Source organism: Microtus pennsylvanicus, chromosome 13 (assembly GCF_037038515.1).
Source record: "Microtus pennsylvanicus isolate mMicPen1 chromosome 13, mMicPen1.hap1, whole genome shotgun sequence".
NCBI classification, from domain to species: Eukaryota; Metazoa; Chordata; class Mammalia; order Rodentia; family Cricetidae; genus Microtus; species Microtus pennsylvanicus.
Window position 1 is genome coordinate 72,313,822 of NC_134591.1, and position 10,081 is coordinate 72,323,902.

At 50.1% G+C, this 10,081-nt stretch overlaps 1 protein-coding gene across 2 annotated transcripts in view; it reads right to left on the minus strand.

The window, feature by feature from the left end:
- The window catches only part of Crocc (ciliary rootlet coiled-coil, rootletin), a 44,871-nt gene extending 38,183 nt beyond the window's left edge, over window positions 1-6,688 (minus strand). Inside the window, exons 1-2 of one of the 2 annotated variants that reach the window (XM_075945101.1) lie at window positions 2,041-2,164; window positions 1,420-1,561 (exon numbers count right to left, since the gene is read on the minus strand). In XM_075945101.1, the coding sequence (XP_075801216.1) occupies window positions 1,420-1,561; window positions 2,041-2,100 (202 nt within the window). In that variant the 5' untranslated portion in view covers window positions 2,101-2,164. Of the gene's footprint in view, window positions 1-1,419; window positions 1,562-2,040; window positions 2,165-6,613 lie in introns of those variants that run through there. The other variant, XM_075945102.1, reaches the window with a different exon arrangement.
- Between the last annotated feature and the right edge of the window lie 3,393 nt (window positions 6,689-10,081).

Below are 10,081 nucleotides of genomic sequence, written 5' to 3' on the forward strand. Positions count from 1 at the left end.
CCGCCTGTCTCTGCTTCCCAAGTGCTGGGATTAAAGGCGTGTGCCACCATTACCCAGCCGAAGCTCTGAATTCTTGCTCCCTCCTTTTCTGAGGACTATTCTCCTCAGGACCTCAATTTTATTCATCTGTTAAATGGGTAGAACAGTGATCCAATCATGCCAGGAAAGTGGTCAAGCCTTACTCGAAGTCAGGGCTTCTCATAACTTTGCTTTATTTTCTTGTTTTTTGAAGTAACACAGCCTACGCAGCCTAGGCTGCCGTGGAACCCTCTGCCCCTCTAGTGCTAGATTTCAGATGAGTTCCATCATGCCCAGTTTCTCATACCCAGAGTTTAAGACAGTAGAGGTTAGCTTGGGAAGAGGAAGCAGAGAGAAATAAAGGCCAGAGCAGAACACCCCTCCCTGTGTGCTCTACTTTGACCCTGAAAACATGGACACACACTGCAGGCCTTCTAGTTTTGGGGTGGTTTGTTAAGTCTCCCCTATTCTGGGGAGTCTCAGCATCCCTGTTCCACTCAAGGAGATAGCCCAACCCTGACCTGGAATCAAAAGCAGATTGTAGCAGGGACCCAAAAATCACCAGCAGAACAGCTGCCAGTGCCCCACACCACCTACTAAGTGGCTAGGCACTCAGGCAGGCTACATAATCAGGTCATGCATGCCACATACCAGGACCAACTGCGGCCATCAGCTTTTGTGCTCAAGCCATCAGGCCTTTGCAGGAACTTGGTCTGAACTGAGTTGCCTCCCCATGTAATCTCAGCCTCAGACAGCTCACACCATCCCTGATAGGAAATACAGTATTTGGTGTTCAAATCTGAAGCAGGGAGCAGGGAGGGTGTGCCCCTCCTTCTCCCCTAGCTGTGCCACATGGGGAATAAATAAAATAAGTCTGGGTGCATTGCATCTCAGCCTCCATTTCCTCCTCTGTGCAGTAGATCCATCCATCACAGGTTAGGCTGTGCCTAACCCCCTATGTGTATTCAAGAAGTAGGGAGAGGACTGGGGACATGGCTCAGTCCTTACTACACAAGATTGAATATCTAAGTTCAAATCCCAGCACCCATGCACAAAGCTGGGTTCGGCCGCTCAAGTACCTGTAATCCAAGAGCTATGTGGGGAAGAGACAGGAGAATCAGCAGGATTTACTGGCTGCCAGCCTAGCTTCAGGCTGAGTGAGAGACCCTGCTGGAATAGGTGGAGAGTGATACTGCAGGAACCCAGTGCCCTCCTTTGATGTCCTTGTGCTCATAGGAAACACATCTGCACATGTGTGCATGTGCCACACACACACACACAGAGAGAGAGAGAGAGAGAGAGAGAGAGAGAGAGAGAGAGAGAGAGAGAGAGAACTATCTATCTATTGCTAATGAGGAAGACAGCGAGAGAAGGAACCCTAGACAGGGTAGGGAGTGGCACCTGGGCTCTCAGGCTGAGAAAGGTTGCGGGTGATGATCTCCCTGATACAGACTGGCAGGATGGCACCCTGGGAGTCCTGGGCTGGGTTCTGCACACTCAGGCTCTTCTCTTGGTCTGGTCTCAGGCTACAGCTCTCCAGAGTCTGTGGGAGGACAGTGTTTGGACAAGTCCTATGGCCCAAGTCCTAGAGAACTCAGAAGATGAAGCTGATGCCTGAAGGGTAAACTGAAAAGAGCTCCTGCTGGGAGTCTCACCTAGGTCTGTGCTCTAGGCAGGACCCTTCAGGTAAACCAAGCCCACAGTAACTCAGACACCACACTGGAGGCAGCACAGGCTGTTGGCGGGGTTTCAGCCCAGTTCCCACCATAGGTAAGGAGGATCTAGCTGTGCCAGAGGCCAGTAATCCCTAAAATCCATGAGAGGCCCTTCCCCCCACTACTGTGCACTAGGATTAGGGAATCCTAGCAGTTAGCCTATGCAGCCCCTGGGAGCTGCAAATTGCGGCTCCTGTATACCAGCGCCACACCTCCCTCAGTTCACCCACCTCTCACTGCTCCTAGTAGGTCAGTTATCTTGCTCTGTCCTGCTCTAGACAGGGTAGACACAGCACTTAGGACCCACCTGGATCACAATCTCCAATGCCAGTTGGGGCTGCAGGGATTCTGCCAGCCCTAGGTTCATGGAGGGGGGGGTCTGTGGGTATCCCACAGCCCTCCTCCCCAAAGTACCAAGATCAGCTCAGCTACTAACAACACACTAACAATGCCAGGCTGCTGGGCTGAGCGCCCGGCAGATTAAGCTTAAATCCGCCGCTGCCCCCACGTGACCATGTAGGGGGTGGGGAGGGCTCAGATGGGAGAGGAGGAGAGCTGAGAGAAGCAGAGATACAGGAGAAGAGTGGGCAGAAGCAGCCCTGAAGCCCAGCCAGCACAGAGGCAAGAAGAGAGCAGAGCAAAGAGGGAAAGAGGAATGGAAGGTGGGAAGAAAGAGGACAGTACTTCCCGCTACCTCCACTCTCCCCAGGCTGTGGGTTCTGTAGCCTTCCAAGCCCAGCTGCTGGAGGTGGGAAAGGCCAGAGTCCCCAGTCTATAGAGCATCTTCCATGACCCGGAACGGACTCACATGGCTTGCTCAGAACACATCCACAGCTCGCTGGGCAGATGTTTGTGCACTACAGGTTAGAAACGAAGAAAGCAGGGGCTCGGACAACACTAGGAACCGAGCCCCTCCAAGTCCCACCCCCAGCTGTATCCTAGCATCCTCCTGTGTAAGAGCCGATACTATTGGTGCTTGCCTCTTGAGCTGTCTGGAGCAAAATGTCTGCCCATCAGCAGCACACAGCAGGGCAACCAGTTCACACCCTGAACACTGGGTAAGCACTGTTTTCATTTTTTGGAAAACTCAACATGCACACTGTGGGCCTAAGTCTGAACAGTTTCCCTCCCTACAGCAAGGAGGCTGTGTGGCACCATGGTTAGAGCCTGGAGTTGCTTGGCACTATGTGTTAGCAGTATATCCCTGGATAAATTACCTCTTCTTGGCTGTCCCCTCCTCTGTAAACAGGAAGAGGGTCACTGTGGGGATTAAAATGTGCTGGAAGCAGGGAGGTGAGGGAAGGCAAGCTCACAGCTCACATTAACACCATCTGCCAGTTCCTGCTCTCCAGGTCCCTTGGTTTTAGGGCGGGTCCACTTGAGCTCATCAAATCCTCACATCAGCCCATTTCCAGATGAGCAAAATGAGGCTCAGAGGGGTGGGTGCATGGGTGTCTCACCTATTCAAGGTGGCACACTGTGCAGAAGTGTAAGTCTGAAGACCACCCCACTTAGACCAAGCAACCTCCCCAAATACCTAAAGGGCAATGCCAGGCTTCTTGCACCTCAAGACCTGGGGCTGTATCCAGGTCAGACCCAGGGATGCAGCAGGTATTGCATATATGCACATTAATCCAAACTGGATCTCTCCTTTCCAAATACAGAATTTGTCCTGCAAATGAAAATGCAGGAAGCAAGGTACACCACACCAAGAAGGTTTAAGTGTCACCAAGCTGCTATGACAGAAATCCAGATTTCAGCAAACCTACACCCATGAGCACAGAGCTGCCACTCAGCCCTGCCCTCCTTCCGAAGAACCACCACAGAACTCCTCCAGGCTGCATCATCACCCGGCCAAAGGGCGCCTCAGTCACCCTGGGCCAGGATGCCCAGCTCAGCACAGATGAGATCACAGATATGCTTGAAGAATGGAACAGAATTATTCTGTGTCTCCCACAAGCTGCTGTCCTAAGAGATTGAGTGAAAGGGGCAGGATGCCAGACCCTGGACACTAGGTAATACCAACCCTTGGCTCTCCCAAAAATTCCCCCCCACAGATCCTGAGACAGCATTGATAAATTCTGTGGATATGCTCTGCCCTGATAGTTGCAGCTTCCTTCCAAGTCTCAGGTAGGTAGCCAAGGGAGGAAGGGAGGAAGAAGAGAAGAAAAAAGGAGGGAAAGAGGGAAGGAGGAAGGAAGGCCCACCAAATTGGTCATAGGAATCTAATTGCTACAGCATCACCTGCTGCAGTTCTAATGTGGTTTGTCCCCTCCCAAACTCATGGTGAAATCTGGTTCCCAGTGTTAAGAATGGAGAGGTGATGGGACCTTTAAGAGGGAATTAGGTCAGAGGGATTAATGTTTTCTCAACACTGTAGTTTACTTATATCACAAGTGTGAGTTGAGGCCAGACGTGGTGGTTTAAGTTAGTAATCTCAGCACTTTGGAAGTAAAGGCTGAAGAATCTTGTGTGTGAGGCCAATCTGGACTACATTAAGAGATGGTGCAAGCCGGGCGATGGTGGCGCACGCCTTTAATCCCAGCACTTGGGAGGCAGAGGCAGGCGGATCTCTGTGAGTTCGAGACCAGCCTGGTCTACAGAGCTAGTTCCAGGACAGGCTCCAAAGCCACAGAGAAACCCTGTCTCGAAAAAAAAAAAAAAAAAAAAAAAGAGATGGTGCAGTGGTTAAAAACACTGGCTGTTCTTCCAAAGGACCCATGTTCAATTCCCAGAACACACCTAACTACAGTTCCCGGGGGATCTGATGCCTTCTGGCTTCTGAAGGCACCAGGCATGCATATGTTATGCAGACATGCATGCAAACACTCATACACATGAAATAAAATAAATAAATCTAAAGGAGGTGCTTCAGTAGACAAAGCACTTTCCACAAGAGCCTGGTGCTCTGATCCCTGGCACCTATGTGAATACAGGGTAGGTGTGCTGACTAGTTTTATGTCAACTTGACACAAGCTACAGTTATCTGAAAGAAGAAAACTTCCACTGGGAACATGTCAGCTAATTGGGAGTTCTGAATCTTAGAAATCCCTCACCCCTACCTTTGCTACTACAAAAACCCAACCCCACTGAGCTCAGGGCATTCCGATCACTCCAATATTTAGACAGATGGAGAGACCGAGTTTGCAAACTGGTTTAAGAATAAAGGCTCTTGGGGGCTGGAGAGATGGCTCAGAGGTTAAGAGCATTGCCTGCTCTTCCAAAGGTCCTGAGTTCAATTCCCAGCAACCACATGGTGGCTCACAACCATCTGTAATGGGGTCTGGTGCCCCTTCTGGCCTGCAGGCATAAACACAGAATATTGTATACATAATAAATAAATAAATATTTAAAAAAAAAGAATAAAGGCTCTTTGATTTTACATATTTTACATACAGGACTCTGTCTTCTAGTTAGTTCCGTGATCTGGGCATAGCACCCTCTCTACCCAGAGCACTGTACATTACCACCTCCACCGAGCCTAGCGCCCAAAGCTCTACAAACAGTTGTTAATGAATGAACACCGAGATGAGCAACTCTAATGTGAAAATCTAAAACTTCTGAGTCAATGCCACAAGTGACCCGTGCCTAACTTCCTGTGACTAATCACAGCACACGAAAAATGTATAAAGCTACTACCGGCGATGTGGGCAATTGAAGTAGGAAGCAAGATTGCATTATGTTTTGATATGGGGCCTGTCCCCTCAAACCTTTTTATGTATATGTAAATCTCTAAAAATTTTTGGGTTGGTTGTTTTGTTTTGTTTTTGAGACAGGATTTCTCTGCATATCCCTGGCTGTCCCGGAACGATCTCTGTAGACCAGGCTGGTCTCAAACTCAACAGAGGTCCACCTGCCTCTGCCTCCCAAGTGCTGGAACAAAAGGTGTGAGCCAACAACCATCCTGCTCTAAAAAATTGTCTTAAATGAAGTAATTTTGAGATACCCTAAAAAGAAAACTAAATGGGGGTGGGGGAGTAGAATAATCTCCTTAACTTTGGTTGGGTGTTGCATAAATCTCAGTCATGCTACACAGCTGGGAAATCACAAGACAGCAGGGAACCCAGGTCCAGACACCCGGGGTCCAGAAATCCTACCCTCAGAAGACACTCCCCCCCCCCCCGCGCGAGCAGGACTCACGCCTGGAGGGGATGGGGGCTGCAAATGACAAGAATTATTTGTGAGCTCAACCAGAAAACAGGAAATTGGAAGAAGACAGCGGGTACTTCCAACGCCTCTCCCTAAGGGTCCTAACTCTCCAGACAAGTCGGGTCCCCAGGGAGCTGGGCAGATGTGGGGTGGGGAAGAACAAACATTCCTTCAGATTTGAGTTCGCAAAAAACCTGAGCGGTCTCTCCAAATGCCAGTTCCAGAGCCACTGGCTGGACCCATCCTGAGAACCCCTAAGTGGAAGCCCCAATCTCTCCGCACAGGCTTCTGGGGCCTCACCATGCTGGACCGCCCAGGGACTGCGCCGGGCCCCAGTTTGCTCGTGTGCACTATGGAGAGCCTTTCCCCCGAGATCGGCTAAAAAGAGAAAGTTCCCACGGAGGTGCGTGGGGCCGGGCCTGGCTCTAGGGAGGCCGCGAGCATCGGCGTGAGGCTTTGGGTGACCGTCGTCGTCGACGGCTGCGCCCAGCGGAGCGAGAAGACCCGGTGAGAGGCTGCTGGGCCATAGGCCCCGGGCCCGTGGCGGGAGACTCCGGTGGGTACGCACCTCCGTTGCCTTCCCTTCCCGCCCAGACCTGGTCCAGCCCAGCCCGGCGGGGTCGCCCGTGGAGCTTAGAGACCCCAGGACACCCACACAACTCCAGCCCGCCTCCTTAGCCAGGCGCGCCCGCCCCGTCCCCGCCCCGCGCACGCGCGGCGCGAGCTCCTACCTTCGCGCGCTGCCGCCGAGGCCGAGCGGCCACAGCCGAGGGGCGGGGCGTGCGCTCCGGGGGCGTGTAAGAGGCGGGGCTACGTAGGGGGCGGAGTTAGAAAGGCGGGAGGGCCCCAGCCAAAGAGAAGGAGCTCCGCGGCGCGGGGGCGGGGTCTTAGGGTGCGCCAACGGGCGAGGGCGGGGTGAGCGCCTCCTGGTGGAGAGAGGCGCTCTGCGGCGGAGCAGAGGTGATGCTAAGACGGAGCATGCGCTCTACGGTGGGGAACGGCTCCGCCGAAGGGGCGTGTCTGAGGGGAAGCAAAGCGCCCGCTTGGTGGAAAACGACGCTACGCGGCAGGGCCGTGACCAAGAGGCGTGGCTCAGGCAGGGGCGGGGCCAAGACGGAGCGAGTTGCGAAGAAAGGATCTCTGCTACCCTACCGGCGGGCTCTGTCGGGCGGAATAAGGTCCGGCTCCAGCTTCTTCCTGGTCATCGCCATTGTTGCTCTGGACCGTCCTGCACTCGGGTGCAAGTGTCCCAGCTGCAGAGGTTCACTGTCCTACCGACCGGCGCGAAACCTCTGCGTTCTGCCCGAAGATAACCAGGCTGTGGGGTTGAGGGGTGTGGCCGAGGCTTTAATGATGTGATAACCTTTAGGAGAGACTGCTCTCCCGGTGATGGAGCGGTCCTGCTGATCAGTCTGCCCTCACCTGTAAAATGGTAGTGCCGGACTGGAACGTTGGTTAGTGATTACGAACGCTTGTTGCTCTTTCGATGTCCTGGATTTTATTCCCAGCACCCACATACATACAGGCAAACCACAAACATATAAAATAATAAATCTTTAAAAAAAAAAAAGGTAGTGCCTGTAATGCCCAAATCCGTGAAGTCCCCGCAAAAGCCAACAAGGAAACAAGTCCCATTCGTAAAAGCAAGGAGCCTTTATTTTAATCTAGTTTGCAAACTCGGTCTCTCAGCATGTCCAAGGTATTGAGATAACTGGAGGGCCCGAAGCTCATTTAGAATAGTTTTATAGTAGTAAAGGTGGGGGTGAAGGGTTTCTGAGGTTTTAAGAGCCCCGATTGGCTGACATTTGTCTAGGGGTATCCTGACGAATGTTCACTGGCAGGTGTCTCTATCTGTAGCGCTTAGAATGCCAGGTATTTCCTTTGAATGGTCTGTTCTTGGGTGGAGGTTGGGTATTCTCAGTTTGTGGTTCCTCCTGCAACCAGGCATTGCCTCAGGGCAAACTACTGAGACTCAAGCATCTATTAAATTTAGGGATGGCCGAGTTCTACTCTGACAGGTGATAATGGTTGGAAGTAAAGAACTTCCTTTGGATAACCTGCCCATACTTAGCTTATCATGGCTGGCCCCCACATTTCCCCCTTCACAAGCACCTATGACAGGATCCAGTCTTGGGTCCTGCTTGCCCCTGGTTTTAAGGAGGCGTGGAACTACTTAAATTAATTGACAACCCTGGACCTAGTATATTAACAGGCACTATAGGTAGTTGTCCTGTGCCCCATTCCAGGGAGTTTCCCCTTGTATCAGCCTTTTAACCTATTTTGGGCAGTGGTCATGGGACAACATGTTCCTTTTCGCAACTACTTCAAGCTGACATTGGGGCATTGTTATCCGGGCCCAAGTATGTTGAAAGGCTAGCCAAAGATAGGGAGGAAATTTGGGCAATGGGGCACTCATCAGACTCCATTGAAGGCACAGGGAGCATTTATGTTCATATGAGCCAGACTGGTCCACACCAGCTTTCAGGAAGTCTAGGGCTCGCCACCATTCAGAGTAGGTTATAGTCAGCAACTGATGCTTAAATGTGTCTGCCAGCCAAGTGGAGGCCTGTTGAGATAAGTTTAAACTTTATTAAAATTTATTTAAAGAAATGCCCATATTGTAGAAAAAGAGCAGATAATGGGCATCTGTAAACAGAAGGAATAGACTCATACCTCTGGGCCCTAGCAAAAACTACAGATTTTGATTAGAAGCATGTATATTTTCCTGGTGTCCAGAGAACCATGTATGGTTTGAACAGAGATGTCTTTAACCAGAATAGATCCAAAATCTTGAGCTTGTGACCCACACAGTAAATAGTCATTGCTCTATTAGCTTATTAGAACTATCAGAGTGGAGGAGGAAATTAGAAACATTTTTTGTATCTTAATCTGTATCTATGTCTTAAGTTATTTTTTTAGACCCCTAAGGCTTATGAACTTTTATATTCTCAGACCTTAATATATTTTTTAATGAGCTAACAAGTTGGCTATAGCTTTGTGGAAGAATCTGGATACCTTTTGCTGCTAAGCTTACATTATAACTGTCCTAGCTGTTAATACTATCAGAGATCTCAGAAGGATAAATAAAGTATATCTGAGTACAGACCAAATAGTTGTTAAATCCATTAAAAATTACAGGGATCAGAGTCCATATACAGATAGTCATACCCAGGTCTCCATGGTTTTGGAGGCAGAAATATCCAGAACAACAGTCTTACTGTCTCAGCCAGGCCCACAAGGTGAACTTTTTTTCTTTTTTTGTGCCATAGCATCCTGAAAGCTCATAAGAGTCTCCTAAATGGAATGAAACTAAGAGAGATCCAGACCTTCTAACCAGATGATTGCAGGTCTCCTGCCATGTCTTCAAAATAGTACCTTGGCTCTACCTTGACTATAGAGTTGAGGGACAGAGTTTTTGGCTTGAAAAGCATTTTTATGGATTGGCATCTGGAAAACAAGTATTCAGAAGCCTGTTTTCCAAATGCACACACACTCAGGAGGCAAAGGCAGGCAGATCTCTGAAGCCAACCTAGTCTACATAGTGAGTTCCAGAACAGCCAGGGTTCTGTAGAGAAACCCAGTCTCAAAAAACTCCAAAGAAAATAAGAGCCAACATTACATACAACAGCCCAGTAGAGAAACCTAAATCCCAGCACTTAGGAGGTGGAGACTACAGAGTGAGTTTGAGGCCAACCTGGGCTACATGAGAAGCTGTGACACAGAAAAAGATGATACTAACATGTTGACTAGAGCCGGAGAGGGCTCAAGGGTTAGGAGAGCATGCTGCGCAATCATGAGTTTGGGAGTTCGTATCCCAGCACCCACATAACAAGCCTGATGCAGGAACACCCTGATAACTCCAGCTCTTCTAGCCTAGAATCATGCAGATACACAGACATAAACAGGTTTGTTTTGTTTGGAAACAGGGTTTCTCTATGTAGCCCTGGCTGTCCTTGAACTTGCTCTGTGGATCAGGCTGCCTTCAAACTCATAAAGATCTGCCTGCCTCTGCTTCCTGAGTGCTGGAATTAAAGGCAAACACCACTACCACCCAGCTAAACAGATCTTTAAAAAATGTTACTTAAAAATATTAACTATGGCCGGGCGGTGGTGGCACACGCCTTTAATCCCAGCACTCAGGAGGCAGAGGCAGGCGGATCTCTGTGAGCTCGAGACCAGCCTGGTCTACAAGAGCTAGT